Source organism: Electrophorus electricus, chromosome 1, assembly GCF_013358815.1.
Source record: "Electrophorus electricus isolate fEleEle1 chromosome 1, fEleEle1.pri, whole genome shotgun sequence".
NCBI classification, from domain to species: domain Eukaryota; kingdom Metazoa; phylum Chordata; class Actinopteri; order Gymnotiformes; family Gymnotidae; genus Electrophorus; species Electrophorus electricus.
In genome coordinates this window covers 13,570,020-13,586,787 of record NC_049535.1, presented here as the reverse complement: position 1 = coordinate 13,586,787, position 16,768 = coordinate 13,570,020, and the positions used below count along the sequence as shown (strand labels likewise).

The 16,768-nt window shown below is 39.2% G+C and overlaps 2 protein-coding genes across 15 annotated transcripts; one reads left to right on the top strand and one right to left on the bottom strand.

Moving 5' to 3' along the window:
• The first annotated feature begins 522 nt into the window (after positions 1-522).
• si:ch211-237c6.4 (G-protein coupled receptor 161) lies at positions 523-5,077 on the top strand. Of its 4 annotated transcripts, XM_027014694.2 has the most exons (7): positions 523-953; positions 1,560-1,981; positions 2,443-3,164; positions 3,755-3,862; positions 3,955-4,074; positions 4,341-4,366; positions 4,496-5,077. In XM_027014694.2, exons 2-7 carry the CDS (start codon positions 1,623-1,625, stop codon positions 4,601-4,603), a joined length of 1,443 nt encoding a protein of 480 aa, XP_026870495.2. In that variant the 5' UTR covers positions 523-953; positions 1,560-1,622; the 3' UTR covers positions 4,604-5,077. The 4 variants fall into 4 exon arrangements, with proteins under 4 accessions (XP_026870495.2, XP_026870513.2, XP_026870487.2 ...); XM_027014712.2 differs by lacking the exon at positions 4,341-4,366; XM_027014686.2 differs by having other exon boundaries at positions 525-953; positions 4,341-5,077.
• Positions 5,078-5,457: 380 nt separating this feature from the next.
• On the bottom strand, positions 5,458-16,558 carry LOC113579884 (DDB1- and CUL4-associated factor 6-like). 11 transcript variants are annotated; one of them, XM_027014141.2, is made up of 17 exons: positions 16,397-16,504; positions 15,671-15,732; positions 15,566-15,593; positions 15,244-15,426; positions 14,929-15,042; positions 14,688-14,823; positions 14,307-14,518; positions 12,703-12,796; positions 12,189-12,299; positions 11,826-12,008; positions 8,735-8,891; positions 8,458-8,499; positions 7,724-7,862; positions 7,191-7,347; positions 6,824-6,912; positions 6,131-6,236; positions 5,458-5,967 (listed from the first exon to the last, which is right to left on the bottom strand). In XM_027014141.2, exons 3-17 carry the CDS (start codon positions 15,572-15,574, stop codon positions 5,915-5,917), a joined length of 1,785 nt encoding a protein of 594 aa, XP_026869942.2. In that variant the 5' UTR covers positions 15,575-15,593; positions 15,671-15,732; positions 16,397-16,504; the 3' UTR covers positions 5,458-5,914. The 11 variants fall into 11 exon arrangements, with proteins under 11 accessions (XP_026869942.2, XP_026869887.2, XP_026869896.2 ...); XM_027014086.2 differs by lacking the exon at positions 16,397-16,504 and adding an exon at positions 15,851-16,373 and having other exon boundaries at positions 15,501-15,593; XM_027014095.2 differs by lacking the exon at positions 16,397-16,504 and adding an exon at positions 15,851-16,373 and having other exon boundaries at positions 12,703-12,793; positions 15,501-15,593.
• Between the last annotated feature and the right edge of the window lie 210 nt (positions 16,559-16,768).

Below are 16,768 nucleotides of genomic sequence, written 5' to 3'. Positions count from 1 at the left end.
ATCTATAAACACACATGTATACACACAGACGCACGCACGCACACACACACACACACGCACGCACGCACGCGCACACACACACACACACACACACACACACACACACACACCCACCCACCTCCCAGTAATGCAAGACATTTTTATACTAATGGATATTGCATATGTTTGCATTGCCAGGTGTTATTATGGCAGTAATGAAACTCAAAGAAAAAGAACTGATCTACACTCTTGGAAGTGCCTTTGGAATGAATGTTATAATTTAAAACATATACCTCTTCAAATAGTTCCTCCTCCTACAAATTCAGAGGCACTTTGCTTGCACATCTGTCCGAAACATCATGTATACACTAAGCACAGAAATGCTGTGTGTATGTGTGTTCTGTTACTTCTAGAATAAGTTCCATTGGTAAAACTAAACCAAAAGCGCCATCTTCTAAAGGAAATGATATGCACGTTGACCGGTAAATAATTGGTCAAGAATGATCATGTGACCGATTTGACGTAGTCTGCGGGAACCTTTAATCGTGTTTGGTGGTCCGAAAGCGTTCTAACGATTTAAATAGCAAAATAAGCAGAGGCCGTTGGTCACCAATATCACAAACGTTGGTTAGGTATTAGCATTGAAACGTAACCCGTTAGCACTAAATTACAGCTCATACCAATGCATGTCATATGCAACGTGGGCTATGTTAGAATACACGACAAAAGTAAAATTTTACCCTCTGGTGCAGTAATATATTTTTCGTCTACTACTCGACATAGTAATAGGCCTAAATTATTTTCAGGATACACTTTTCCGATAGTTTATTAATTCTCATAGTCACTTATACACAGTGGCGAAGAAAGACCACACACAGACTTCCAGGCTGGGACACAAAGAAAGGAGAGAGAAGTTCGGCGCCATTGCAGTAGTGGGCAATTCTCCGTTCCCGTCCGTCTCCATCAGTGTGAATGTGAGTCCATTAGTTACAAACATCAGATACATTAATGTTGCTTAGGTTTAAAAGTAAGATTTAGTACGGTTTTCAAAGCAGGTAAATCGTTTCCATTCTTGAGGCAGAGTAAATACTAAGCTTTCTAACATCAGACAGCAGATCATTTAGCAAGTTCATCTGGATTAAAATCCGAGTAAAAAACGTCTTTAGATTACTTTGTTGTAAAATGCTGCCCAATCTTGCCCGAGAACTTCAGCGATTCCACGGTCAGGGCGTCTTGTTAGAGCGTAAACCGCATTTCTGCGGTCGGAAATCTGATCTTGGAACGCTACAGTATATCTTGTTTAAAAATGCGTTAAGGTCAACTACGCTCCATATGACAGCATTCCCGAACCAACATTTTAACGTGAAAATAACGTTTAAGTAAATTATGCCCACTTGTTTAGACCGAAACAAAATATATATTATGTGTGGTGTTTTTCGCCACTTATGTAGCAGTAATAACATGGTAATGATAAGTACAGGATGTTTTCAGAGATTCCAGTAATTTTCAGGGTCAGTTTATTGCAGAGTCATATTAACATAAACATGGTTGTTTTAGAAGTGTTATTCTATCATACACAGGTCTGAGATGACCGAGGCATGGCTCACCAGCCCCAGTCACCACTTGGGTGAATTAGCTTTCCTATGATGAATACAAGCAACGACACCCTTTTCAGGAATGCCACAGACACGGGAGACAACAGCAGCAGGGTTATTGAATTCATTTTTGTCCTGGCTATTGCTTTTTTAGTTTGTCTTAGCAACCTGCTTATCGTAATAACCCTCTACCGGAAAGCTTACCTCCTGACTCCAAGTAACAAGTTTGTCTTCAGCCTAACATTGTCCAACCTCCTGCTGTCTGTTTTGGTGCTTCCATTTGTGGTTGCCAGTTCTCTACAGCAGGAATGGATATTTGGTGTTGTTTGGTGCAACTTCACAGCACTGTTGTATCTACTCATCAGTGCTGCAAGCATGCTCACATTGGGAGCCATTGCCATCGACCGGTAAGTTTCCTCTTTTCTTTTTAGAATGACAGTGATAATGCCATGGTGTGTCCTATATGAAATTGTTATGCTTATATTATTGCATATTTATTTTATGTTTGTTAGTTATGAATATATTGGCAGATCAAACTTGCCATCTAGATGGATGAGTTTCTCCATTGTTCTGTGGTATGGGTATAATGTGTTAATAGTCCAGGTTCAGACCTTTTCTGTTAAATTAAAATCTGTACTCGGGGCATCCTGGAATGGAAATGGCAGTGAATGGTCTCATTGTCTTTGCAGTAGCAGTCTTAAACCCTCTATGGTTTATAGTAAGGGAAAACTATATCTTTATTCAAAGAATATCTTTATTCAAATGACATGATTGAGTAAATAATAATGTTAATAAAGCTACGGCAGTTGGCTGTCCTAATATGCTAACTAACAAAGAGAACTATATCTGTTTTCTGTGTGTTTGTTAGGTACTATGCAGTAGTACATCCATTGGTCTACCCTACTAAGATCACAGGGAACCGGGCAGTCATGGCCATTGTGTATGTGTGGTTCCATTCCCTGGTTGGATGCCTGCCACCCCTCTTCGGCTGGTCCACCTTTGAGTTTGACCATTCCAAGTGGGCATGTGTGGCGGCCTGGCATCAGGAAGTCAGCTACACGATATTCTGGGTAGTGTGGTGCAGCCTACTTCCACTCTTGGCTATGGTGGTGTGCTATGGTCTCATTTTCCGTGTGGCACGCCACAAAGCACGCAAGGTGCATTGTGGAACTGTAATTGTGGCCCAGGAGACCACATCCTCTTCACAGAAAAACAGGCGGAAGAGCTCAACCACCTCAATCTCTTCCATTGGGAATCGGAGGAGCATGATATATGCTGGCAGCCAATGCAAGGCTCTGGTGACTATTTTAGTGGTGATTGGGACGTTCTTACTGACATGGGGGCCATATATAATAGTGATTAGCACAGAGGCCATGTGGGGGAAGGGGACCGTGTCTCCACAGATGGAGACTTTGGTGACCTGGCTGTCATTTGTCAGTGCTGCATGTCATCCTGTCATCTATGGGCTGTGGAATAAAACTGTGCGTAAGGAGTTACTGGGCATGTGTTTTGGCGACCACCACTACAGAGAGTCATTCATCAGTCGCCACAGGAGCTCTCGCCTCTTCAGCATCTCAAACCGGATTACAGGTGTGACAGTATTTTTGTATAGTAAACAGTATGGGCTTATGTGCAGATAAATGCAAAGTTTTCTCTTAGCCTTGTAAAATGGAAATAGAAAAATCAGTTATAAATTTAAAGAGGCAGTTGAAATTCAAAATTATGCTGAAGATGTTTTTACCCTTGTCAGCTATTTCTGATGAAATCCTTCAGTGAGGTTGTATGTGTTGACATGCTGGGTTCTGTTTTGACTTTAAGGTTCTCACCCACAAAAATGCTAAACCTTTCAACACCTTCCATTGTTCTGACTAGATTTAGGGATTCCATTCTTTGTCTGCACTGCATGGAAATGCCTGCGATGAATAAGCTTCTGGCTAGTGCTGATGTTGTTCCTTTGGATTCATAATCGAGAAGACAGACAATTATTGCTTTACTTATTTTGAGAAAGATAGGGATTAAAGGTTTGCAAAGCTTGAACTAAACTAGAGCTAAAGTTCTTAGATCTTTCCATGCAGTGAAAATGATGTATTTGCGTACCTGCTGAAGTTTCTAAGACTTTAAAAGCAGGCAAAAAAGGTAATTCTTGTGTACAATCAATATATGTTCTTCATATTTTGCAGATCTTGGTATGTCACCACATCTGACAGCCATGTTGGTGGGTGGAGATCAGATGTTAGGACCAGGAAGCAGTACAGGAGACACTGGCTTTAGCTTCTCCCAAGACTCGGGTATCTTCTCCATCAAACATATCATGCCATGGCTGGTGGGTCTCTGATTTGCTTATGTGTTACCTATAGTCATTGTAAGTTTGACTGTGCAGGCACTGACCAAATGTTGCTGGATATTTCTGAGACTTCAAACATGCCCCACTACAGTGGATTACTCAGCAAGTGCAGGAGCTCTGTGACCTTTGAGGATCAGCAAGCTCATCATTTTAAAGGTATGGCAGACTAACCCTGGTGGCAAACAGGAATAATGTTAGTATGTTTTGGTCTCAAACTCCATTAGAAACATTGGTACTGTTTTCTACATGCTTTGCAAACTTGCTGTTCTCTGGAGACTTAAGGAATACCATAAATTAAAAAAAAATGTATACCATAAAAAAACTAAAACCAGAAACAACCTGTAAATGTGAGATAAATAATGTTGTATGTAGTAGTTGTAATAGAATGTGATATTATACAATGCTGGATTTGCTGTACTCAGGTGAATTCAGCCAGTACACTCATGAGGTGAGGACTGAGATCCACAACACAATTAACAGCTATGCATCCCGCTTAGCAAAGTCCATTGAGAGTGATGCCAAGCTGCAGATCTACGGACCTCTGACTGAGAGCATCTTGCTTGCATGCCCACCACAGAGAGTTCTCCGTTATCACGATGGCCAGAGGATCCGTCTAGAGAGCATTGATGAGGGAATAGTGAATGATGAGAAGGATGAAGATGAAATACAAGAAATCTGTTCATAGTGTTGCTGAATGTCAATAGTGCCAGTGTGTACTTTAGTAACAACGTAATGGACTTTTTCAATATGTCTTGGATTTTTTCATTCTAAGATATGCTATTATGTCAGACACCAGAGCTACTCTTTTAGTGATTAAGTTCACAGCTGACTGTAAATAATTTTTTGTTTATGTCAGTATAGTGCCATATACTAGCAGATTTCAACCATCAAATGAGCATTTTTGGAACCATATTTGGAAATATTTAAATGGTGTATACAGGAGTGCTAACAGCTGCCATATTACAATATTTCATCCTATTGTAAATAACGAGCTGTGTTGGAAACCATTAGAACATTTCTGTGCATGTATGCTTTAGAGCTCTGGTTAGTGCTGTCTGCTGTTTTTTGTAGTGGCATAAATACATATGTAAATAAGGAAAAGAATTAAATATCAGTATGCACCCTGTCAAAAAAAATAAAGACATGAAGAAACATCAAATGCGGTCAGACATTTTTAAGCATGTTATTAATGATTTCTATTTCACTGAAACTGAATATTTTACAGGTATTATATTGGCATTATATAATAAATTATATAATAAATTGTATACACTATTTTATAAATAATCAATCATTAGGTTAAGATTTTTACAATGTATTCCAAATACAATTGTAATTTTTTTTGTTATGCTTGTCATAGATGTGCTTGAACTTTAATAGAGAGTGGCTACTTAAGTCATTATTTTTGTACCCTTAAAATTCTCTAAATTCAAAATTTGCATGCCATCTTTGTAATAATAAGGTAAAGATTCCTTCTGAATATATTTTAACTGCACCTAAAACAGACTGTTAACGGTGAACAGTAAGGAGGCGGACATGTGCGGAGAAGAGCGAGATTTATTAGTTGCAAATCCAGACTCGTCGGCGGAGTAGTCCAGGGTCATAGAGCCAACACGGATACATGATACACAAAACAAGGGCTAGGATAGTATACACAGGAGCTAGGAAAAAACGAAGGCTAAGAATAACAAACCAAAAACACATGAAGGCAAAGAGGGGAAGCAGGCTATAACAAGAAACTAAGAAGTAACAGAATGTCCAGGACATTTTCCCCCCCAACTATTTTAGTATTAGAAATCAGTAAAATCAAGATTTCATGTTTGTTCCACTTCATAATTTTTGTCTGGTTATTGTGAATTAGTAAATGTGCATATAGATTTTAGCTCTAAGCAAGTTAGCAAATTAAACCCTTGGCAAAAAAATATTGAAATAAGTAGCTACAGATAACACACATTTTTATGGGACTAACTGCCCAACATTAGCCTTAATTGATGCATTAGTCCTCATTCTCTTGTCCTGAGCCTTCTGATGGATCTCCTTCAAATCGATCTGCAAAGGAAAGTACTATAGTCAGCTCATATGAAGGCAAGATGATCTGAACTGAGTAACATAGACAAAATGTAAGGTGATATAACCTTCCTATTAATCAACAAATCATAATTGTATCATAATAAGGCTGATGTGTTACTATAGAGGCAGGAGTTAAACTGACCTGCCCTTATGTGGCTGAGGGAGGCTAGCATTCTGAGCATGAATGATGCTGGAACAGTTATAGTGGTTCTATTTTCTTCCAACATGAGCTCATTACGCACAACTATCTGCAGAGGGAGACAAACACACACAGTAAAATATGCATTAAAATGTTTTGGCTGTTTTTAACACACTGTGCTTGGTAGGAGATGCACATTTAATGTAATTTGTATTTGTCTCAGGTCAACAAATAAAATATTTATAGTAATTTATCAGGGCTATAATTAAGTGGACCTATTATACTTTTGATTTTGGATGCTTCTTGCTCTTTTCTCCAGTCTTCTTTTTGATCTCACACAGCTAGTTATACATTTTGGCCAATTGTATTCCATCTGTATGCATTAATTGAAATATTTAATATGCTTGAGGTCGTTATCATGTTGAACATTCAAGTGGAAAATCGAATCAAGTCCCAATCAGGTGTGGTTGTGTATCCTAAAATATTACTAAAAACCTTTTTGAAAAGCACACAATAATTGTTTTAACTTTTTAATGTATTAAAGTTTATTTATACTAATGTTTAATGCAATATTGTTGGTGTGTGCTGTACAGTGTTTTGACAGGCAAATAAACTGCCCAGATAAATAGCTTAAAACATCTTGGGTGGCCATTATCTGGATTTAATGGAATCAGGCTTAAAATAGAAGGCACTTACTTCTTCAGTCAGCACTCTGTCAAATGATGGAAATTCCTCCATAGGTGACCATATTTTTATATCATAATCAATTCCAGATGATGCCAGCACTGAAAAAAAAACCACACATGCATACAATTACCTACCTATAAATGTATGTATTATAAGACATTATACATTTAAGACATTGTATAGGTAGTATAAAGGTTTATGCATATAGCAAAGTTAGCAGATGCAATATTCACAATGGTTCTCTATTGTATAGATGTATTTAATATATTTTTGTGCTTTATAGTTCTCTTAGGACTAATTTAACTACACAGATTGCAGTGTTTTACACAGGCAAACGTCTGCAGACCAATGCTTAGTACATGCTGGAAATGCTTACATGGTTCATATGGGTGCGGTTGTAGACAGTTGACAACATGATTATCAGCCTCCAGAAGCATCACATGCTCTCCAGTGTGGCGGTCCCATATGAAGATGTGGCCACAGTCTGAACCACTCAGCACAAAGTTGTTGCCCCAGAAACACGCCTCTTTAATCTACTTTAGCAGTCAAATCATTAGTGTCCCAAAAGGCTGAATGAACATCACTGTGAGTTATGTTTTCCTTAATTGAGTTATCACAATTTTAGATACTGTACTAATCAGATAGAGCCCTGGCATGTGCAGGATTGTTAACCACATATTATAGTGGTTCTCAATGCAGTTTTGTTGAAATCTAGCTCCACAATGCAAACATCTGATCAATGGCTATAAAATTCCAATGATCTGATGAGGTGAGGTAGACATTAGACTGCTTACAAATTCCTGTATTGAAAACCTATCTATTATTCTGATTATTATTCTTAGCATTTTATTCGTCTAAAATCCTGATTAATTGATATGCAGTTTCAGTCACTGTTCACTGTGAATGTACCATTGTTCGGGAGTTACGGTGGCCCTTGAAGGACAATTTTGCAATAGGTCTCTTGATACTCAGAGCCTCAGTCTCCTCCATCTCTTTTCGCTCCTTCCTCCTGCGAAAAATCTCCTGAATCCTGGCAGCTGCTGTTCGCCTAAGCCAGTTGTAGAGCCAAAGAGACATACAGGAAATACATCTGGATGCACTGACTAATTCACCTACCTATTACTCCAACAGTAGCCACCTTACAAAGCACAAAGCCAGACAGGCTCTTATATGGAAGCCATCTTCCTGGCACCAAAGGGAACTGCACGTCAATAATTTGAGCCATTAATCATGAATGAGTTTCCCACAGAGATTAGTGAAAGATGGCAGAGGAAGTTGAGCTATGAACATTTAAAAATGTGTAGCGAAGACAGAGGGCAGCAGTCCTACTCGACACCACACAAAATGTTTTAATGATTAAATATTTTTAGAAACTTGGAGCCAAGCTGCAGGTTCAATATTATTTCTAAGTGAGCAATATTATTTCTAAGTGAGCAAAAAAAAAAGCAAGAGTTTTAAGACCCTGCTGCTATTATCAGTTACACATCTATAAATGATTAAAAAAATCCATGACTATTATGATGTTCAGGATATAGATGGACAGGTTTTGTTATTTATGTGGCACTGAAAAGCAATTCTTATTTGCTCTCACACATGCACATGCACACACTCACACACAAACAGTATTTAACATGAATATTTACCTGAGAACCCGTTCTCCTATAGCTGATCCCCTTAAGGTAAATCTTTGGGGTGGAAAAAAGATATAGTTAAACAATGTGAGGCAGTTTAATTGACCATCTGACTATTAGTATTACATGTTATAGTGCCCCCCCTCCCTATATTTTATATATATATATATATATATATATATATATATATATATATATATATATATATATATATATATATATAGAGAGAGAGAGAGAGAGAGAGAGAGAGAGAGCGAGCGTGTGTATGTGTGTGTGTAGGGGTGAATACCTTTCAGTCGAACCTCTGAGGGTATGAGTGGAGGGGGCTTGCACGGTCTCATCACTGCTGTCATCAGAGCCTGTCGCTAGTATGGCTGCACTTCCATTCAGCTCTGTGCGGGACTGCCTCTCAGCCTCTACACTGCCTCTACTGTGCCATTCCATTTCTGTTCCAGTGTGCAAACACATGTATAGTTTGTCAGGTATAATTATGACTACCATATTTAAGACTGATTGTTATAAACTTTGATTCCTTACTTCGCCTGTTCTGGTTTGAGGCCTAACATAACAGGCTCAACCCGGTACTCAGGGCAGCCCCGATTATATCTTATACTGGGCCTCTTGCTGCTCTGGGCTTTAAAACATGGCCCTGATTCGTTCCTACTTATGCCACGCCCAGTTAAACACATACATGAAAACCACAGTCGCCAAGCCTCCCCATCCACACACACACACATTCCAAAGTGAACTTCACTTACAGCTGCCATGTGAAGTCTAGTTTGTTAATACTGGTAGTGGTTTCCTCTACACTGAGGGAGGCACCTCACCCAAGGAAGAACTCACCTCTGACATACAATTGATGAGTTATCAATCTATGGTTTTTACAAGTCTTAAACAGTTTATTAATTTGTGGCTTTCAAATTGTAGAGTAACAATACTGCTCAAAAATGAGTTCATTAAAGAAAGAACCCCTTTATTTCCACTGAAGGAAGGTAAACTCTTTGCACCCTTATCCTGATTTATTTATTGATTTATTTAGCTGCACTGCACTTTTATTTAACAGAGTGTGACTTCGTGTAATTCAAAAGAGAACAGTGAAACTGATTCACTATTGATTAAAGGTTTGTTGGTTAAGAATGATCACACAGAGGGTGCTGTGCAGCCACTCTCTATGAGACAGGATACATCTGAAGAAAATGAGACACAGGGCTGGAACTTTGTTTCAGAAATCATCATTTTGCTTCCTAGATCAGTCTGATCAACACAGCATGTTTAGTAATACAATGTCTTGGATCAACCCAAACACCCTTGCAACTGTTTAATTTGTTCATATTCTATATAGGGACAAAAGTTAGTATCTTTGTATAATTACATTCACAATTTAAAACAGAACTCTCAAAAGTTAGAATGTAGATGGTGCCACACTAAACTTGTAGTCTTCCTGCTCGCGTGGAAGGAGAGCCTTCTCAAGTATAGAAAGGCACTTATTACTGCTCGAACAGTTTCTCTCTCGACCTTAATAGAAAATAACAAAAACAATCCTAGATATCTATTTAGCACAATTGCACATCTAACTAGGAATAAAACTGACAACAATGCTCAGATTACATTATCACTTAGTAGTAATGAGTTCATGAATTTTTTTCAATGAAAAAATTAAGCACATTAGAGATAACATTCAGAGTATTAATGTGACATTGGGTAGCTACTGAGAGATCAGAACAACCAAGCCAATGTTGCTACTTGCACATTGGCTACGTACCTAAAACATTCAAATTCAACTCATGTCAGTTGTTAAACTATAGGCAGATCTCAAACATTTCATTTATTTCCAAGATCCTCAAAAAATCTGTAGCTCATCAGCTAAGGTCATACCTGAATTAGAACCAGATATATGAAGCCTTTCAGTCAGGGTTTAGGCCTCATCATGGCACAGTGAAAGCACTGATTAAAGTATTTAACGACCTGTTATTGCCTTCTGCCCAATCCTTATCCTGAGTACTTTGAACCTCAAGTACGGCTTGGCTTGAAATACCATGCTTCAAGTCTCATAGAAGACATGCATCAAAACTATTCTCTGTCCTAGCTCCTAGATGGTGGAACGAACTTCTGCTGTCTGGACAGCAGAGTCCCTTGTAGTCTTCAAACGCAGACTGAAGACCCACCTATTTGTGGAATATTTAAATGACCACTGACCCTGCTCCTATGTTGACTAACATATATTGTAGGGTATTGTTTATTGCACTGATGTTGACAGCGCCTTTGTTGACTCACAAACTCTAGAACTCTTGTTTATCGCACTTGTCTAAGATAGAGCTTATGTATTTGCACTTCTAGGCATCAGCATTGATCTTTGTATATCAACATTAACCTACTGGACTCTAACCTAATAGGATGTATTCTATGAGTAAATGACAAAGCACTTTTCTAAGTCACTCTGGATAAGAGCATCTGCTAAATGCTGCAAATGTAAATGTAAATAACCAGGGTTATGTTTCTTTGCTTATATTGCTTGATCTGAGTGCAGTATTTGACACCGTAGAACACAACATTTTATTATATGTTCTTACTGAGCCTCAACCCATCTCAGCTGCCATGGCAACTCCCACCACTTCCTTATGCCCCCCTGTGGTGGCCCATCACTCCTCCACCCCAGCCAACTACTTCTCTGTTGCCCTTGATGGACGTTTCATGCGGGACGGGTTTCAGACACGTACACCGTCGAGACTAGACTAGGACTTCTAGAAAACCGGAATAGATGTTGAATGCTTATTTTTACATTTTTGTTATTTCTCTTCCCCCCCCCCCCACTTATTCTGCTCCTTTTGTTTGTATTGTTGCTATTGTGGTGTCCATTGTCGGCAAGAGGAGGAGGACCCACCCCCCCTTGAGTCTCTCAAGGTTTCTTCCTCATGCTCTATAGAGTTTTTCCTTGCCACTGTTGCCCTTGGCTTTCTCACTGGGGGCTTGGACTCTGACATGTGTAAAGCTGCTTTATGATAACAGCTGTTGTAAAAATCGCTATATAAATAAATTTTACTTTGACTATATGTTTTCACTACCAGGAAAGACAATCTAGCTACTAAGAAATCAAAATAATGAGATGCTACAATGAGTTATTATTTGTTTAAAAACATACACTAGAATGCATACAAAGTATCCAAATACGTTTTAAGAGGCAAGGGGAGGCTGAACATGTTATTACAAAATTAATGAATTAGACATTATTTAAATAAATGCCAATTCTACATATCCTCTCACAGTGAAAGTCACACTACAATACTGAACATTTACAGCTAATAAAAAAACTTGAAATGTGAATTTGGGTAACTCCATAAAACCCTACTTGTTCCATATGTGTGAAATGAAGTGGAACTCACCATAATACTGAGCAGTACGAGATAAGGTGGGGCTTGATAAGGAGGAGGAGCCTACGATTGCACCAGAGGTATGGAAAGATATGGGGTCTCGGGTAGCCTGGCCCTGGGCACGACCCTCAGCACTGGACACTGCCTGAGCTGCAGCAAAAACCATGCTGCTACCAGCTGACTGAGCAACTGCCCCTAAAAAACAAACCCACAACAACATCACACAGGCCTAGCGTTTGATGTACAAGGTGTGGACTGCACCTGTGGAAAACCTTTCAATTGATGATAGCTTAGTTGTGGATATACAGATACTGTGTGTGGCCTTTGGTATAGCATGACAAGTGCAGGAAAAAGCCCAGCTGTGGGAAGGCTTACCACTTGTGCGTGAGCGGGCCCTGCTGCTCTGAGCCTGGCTGGCTTCTTCAAACCAACGAGATAACATGCTTGACATCCTCTGCATCAGTGACACATTTGAATTGGACTCTCCTGAAGGGAGCAGAGTCACACTGACTGATACCTTGTCATATCAACCATTTTAAGAAAACCAAGTTGTTCTAAAACACACTGGATATACGCAATTGCAGAAGGACTATGGGAGAGATTTATTGTGGTAAATTCTAATGTGGGAAAGAATTTGGAGAAAAATGGAAATGAGAGATGAATTTACACAAGCTCAATCAAAAGTATTTTAAATTTTATAATTTTTCTAATGAAACTTGCATCAGTGGATATTTTTGGGTATAACAATTTTGTTTGGTTTTTTTTTGTTGTTCAAAATTCTAACTTTATGGCAAATTGCTCAAGAACACACCAGAAAGCCAATTCCACATTTTGATTTGTTTGTGTATTTGTGTGCAGGTGAATTATTAGTTGAAGTATTACCACTTACCATCTCGTTCCCTCTCACTTTCAGGGCGGGCCCTAGGTCCAGTGTCTGACCAATCACCTCTCAGTCTCAATCGCTTCACAAATGGTTGATGCTGCTATGGGTAACATCATCAACGATTTGTCAGTGACCACATAGATAACAGAAATAGCCCTATTTCCAGTGCTGCCTCTCAGTTAACTTTTCAGTGGTATCCTCAGTTAGCTTTACATTTGGCAACATAGGTCTAATAAATCATAAAGTAGAAAAAGGTTTGTAAACAAACTTTGAGCTTTAACAGCATAAAAACTATGAATATGTTAACAGCCAATCAATATAACCTTCAGTATGAAGTACACACAAACTGAATATAAGCTTGATAAATCTCTATTACAAATGACAAGACTTTTAAAATTATTTTCAGTTGGAAGATGGAAGGATGGAAAAAAGGGAAGAAGTGAGAGACAGATGAGGGCCATCAGCATAAAAAGTAGTTTCCAGCTTTGGATCAGCTGCTGAGTAATAACCAGGTTTGATGGCAATAGCTTGAAAATTAAGTGAGTTATAAAATCAGTAGGATCTAATGGAAGGATGGAGGGATAAAACAAAGGACAGCAGGCAGAGACAGATGAGTGCAGTCAGTATGAAATGCAATTTGGCAATTGGGCCTAAGTATATCAAATTTAGTGGTTCTATCATTGAAACAGGAGGAGTAATGAGGGATGAAACAGAATGGATAAATGAGTGATAGAGGTGTGAAAAGTGGAGAAATAATTTCTGTGAATCCCCTGATCATCCACAGAAAGTTTGGCGGTTTTAGCTTGAAATTGGCCAAAATGGCAGCAGGTCTATGGGAAAAATTGTCAGACAGAGGGACAAAAAAAGATTATTTATAGTATTATCAGTGCTCAGGTACAAATGCATTCTTTTTTCTAGGATTCTCAAACATCTATCCCCATATTTGGGTTACAGTAAATCAAATAACAGAGCAGTGCTTGGTGAATAAGTCAAACTTGCTCTAAAGACTACTGTGCTGGTAGCAGCCAGTTCTGGTTTATTTATGTCTACAGTAGCTAGCTGCCTGCATTGAAAGCTGTTTTGGGAAAGGCATCCAAGCTCTCCACTCTGACACACATCTTAGAATACGTTAAGCCTGCTGGGAAAACAATATCATGTGCCATCGGCACATTTTGTTCCACAGCAAAATTTGAACTGGTCCCCATCAGCAAAATTTAGGTCTGAATATTGACATTATACAGTTTAGTACCAATGATATAAGATTGTGCAATGGAATAATTCATATTCTCAATATAACTTGTGAAAAAAGACTCAGCAAAGACCATTTTTAAATGAAGTAAACTAAGCCCAGTTACATCATCTTTGCTAGCATCTGTCGGACTACTGAGCTATTGTCTAGTCTCAACTATCAAGCAGTAGGCAACTTCTCCATCTGCAGTTCTATTGTTGTTGGACTTTTACCAGAACCCAAAATATGTTTTAAACTTTTCACTGCTTGAAAGTTTACACCCCAAAAGCAAATCCCACCCACCATGTTTAGTTATACGTTTTGGGCTTTTTGAGACTTGCAGAAAACTATCACTCTAGCCAATTCTCTTCCTTAACCTCACCTCCTTTCTCTTGGACTCAGCCAGTTCTTTTAATTTAGAAGCCTGGTCATTCTTGGGGTCGAAAAGGTAGATGTAATCTGACGAGTAGCTGGCAAGCACCTCTTTCCCATCAGTGCTGTAGCTCAGTGAGGTCACACGGCATGACCTGCCAATCAGATGAGGAGGCACAAAGCGTAGGCAGATACCTGTAGCTCCACCACTGGAGAAGCTCCCTGGTTCATATCAAAGAAGAATGAAGACTGCTAAATACTTAGAACATGGTCTCATAAGGATTAGGATTACCTTTATCATATTTTTCTGCTCTCTGAAAGTAACCTCTACATCCAATACCCATGAGCTCAACAAACTATTTCATTGACCTTCAGAGATCTTTTGTCACACCTGTAGTGATGGTGCCCAGCATCCTTCTGTCATAGATGCGTACTGAGCTATCAGAGCAGCCCAGAGCAAGGCAATAGGGCTCAGCAGGGGAGATGGCCATAGAGCTGACCGCCCTACGGCAGTTTATCAGAATATCCTGAAGCAAAACAACAGGAAAATAATGAACACAGTGGAACAGAACGCCCTGTATGAAAATATTGAATTAGCACACGGACGACTGCATTTAAAATGCATTCTTTACCTCTTTGCATCTGCTTTTGCTGCATTCCCTTTTCAACCTGACATCAAACCATCGGACAGTTCCATCCTCTCCACATGAGAGAAACGTATATGGGTCATTTGGCACTGTTAGAATCTGTAAAAATTGGATCCAAACAGAAAATCAACTATCAGAGACTAGCAGTACACTACCTCCATGCGAAAAGGTAATGTAAAAAGTCACTGTAATGAGAGCCACTACTAAGCTCCTCTGAGATATCTGCACAACTGACAGATATCTCTATAACACAGCATCCAATGCTCCATGGGCTATAAATTCTTTGGAATGATGATATACCTTGTATACAGTTCCGTGGTGACAGGTAAATTTGTACCGAGTGATGTCAGGGCTCCGGCTGATGTTGGTATAGTGGATATTTCCATCTCCGGCTGAGGACACAATCCAGTGGTCACAGGACTCTGGCATGAATTTGGCACTGTAGATGTTCGATCGATGCTGCGAGGGAGCAGCAACTAGCACCTATCAAATACAGAAAGTATAAGGCTGGCATATTACAACATCAGAGGAAGATGATTTTATAAAACTACTTTTACCTTCCTAGTATAGGGGTTTGTGATGACAAGATTGGTGTCATCTGATCCTGATAGGAGGTATTCACCTGTATCATTCCAGCAGATTGTATTTACCTGGGAAAAAGACAAGAATACTTTATATCCCTTTATGCAGATTGAATCCCTCGTTAAGTTTATTACTGACTACTCACACAGCCACCATGGACAGTTAAAGAAGATTCAAGTTTTAGCCTTTGGACAAATTCTCGTGTGCCTATAGAAAGTACATGAATAAAATAAATTCAGCCAGCTAGAAATGAGAAAAAATAGCCTTAAATAGCTAGGTACTGTAAAGATAAAAACAGAATGACTACAAAACAGCGTTTTCTTACCTGTGTAACCAGCTCGCACAAAATTAGTTCTTTCATCCAAGCCGAGTGAGCGATCCCTTAAATCCCAAATTAGTTTACTTGTGCGAGGCATGGCTTTGTGTCCACTGAAATTACTGTTATTCTATCCTGGCTGTGGAGCCTTGTTTATTACAAATTGGTTGCTGCTTTTGAAGTTGTGTAACTGTACTCAGGATGTTTGAAACTACAGCTGTCGCCACTGCGACCAGTGTGGACAGATAGCTACACCCGTAACACAATGGGACGGCGGAACGAACCTTATAAATTCCAAACAAAACGTGCTGCAAGTCAGTTTAAAATACTAGATAATTGTTAAACACAAGTTGTGTATTAAATGTTAGTGCTGATATGCTCAGAGTGCACTCGCTCAATTCAGTTGTCGGCCCAAACTCCATTACACACAGATATTCAAGGAACGCTGACTGTAATGATTAGTAACTTTTAACAAGTTAAAATAAACTTAATACATGGATTTCCTTAAAACCCACAGGCACTGGCATGCAAAACGAACATTTTCGTGATACACACGGCAAGTTCCTTATCTGACCGCTTGAAACGACCCTTCAAACTCGACATAAAAGTACAACGGCCCCCTCTCGTGGCGCAGGTCGGCTGCTGTTACGTCACAAGCCTTTTACAGTCTTCTAAGCAACGCATTTACGCTTTTGAGTGGGCCGAACCGCTGGGCAAAAACAAAAATATATGCACACCAATACGAACGCTATCTTTAATACCTCTCTCTGCCCTAGAGTGTGGGAGGGGGAGGTCTCAGTTTCTTTCAGATGAAATTGAAATTAGTCAACCTTCACCTCGTCGGAGGCACCTTGGTCTAAAAAGCTGCGGATGACTCATAACAGTGAATTCAGTTGTATAAGACCATTGCCATTTTTAAGTGCAGCA

Coding starts and splice junctions, on each gene's coding strand:
- LOC113579884 (XM_027014086.2), bottom strand. CDS start 15,941: ATGCCTCGCACAAGTAAACTAATTTGGGATTTAAGGGATCGCTCACTC. Junction 15,594..15,670: donor TAACTGTCCATGGTGGCTGT/GTGAGTAGTCAG, acceptor TCTTTTTCCCAG/GTAAATACAATCTGCTGGAA. Junction 5,968..6,130: donor CCTCAGCCACATAAGGGCAG/GTCAGTTTAACT, acceptor TTTCCTTTGCAG/ATCGATTTGAAGGAGATCCA.
- si:ch211-237c6.4 (XM_027014686.2), top strand. CDS start 1,623: ATGATGAATACAAGCAACGACACCCTTTTCAGGAATGCCACAGACACG. Junction 3,165..3,754: donor CATCTCAAACCGGATTACAG/GTGTGACAGTAT, acceptor CATATTTTGCAG/ATCTTGGTATGTCACCACAT. Junction 3,863..3,954: donor TAGCTTCTCCCAAGACTCGG/GTATCTTCTCCA, acceptor TTGACTGTGCAG/GCACTGACCAAATGTTGCTG.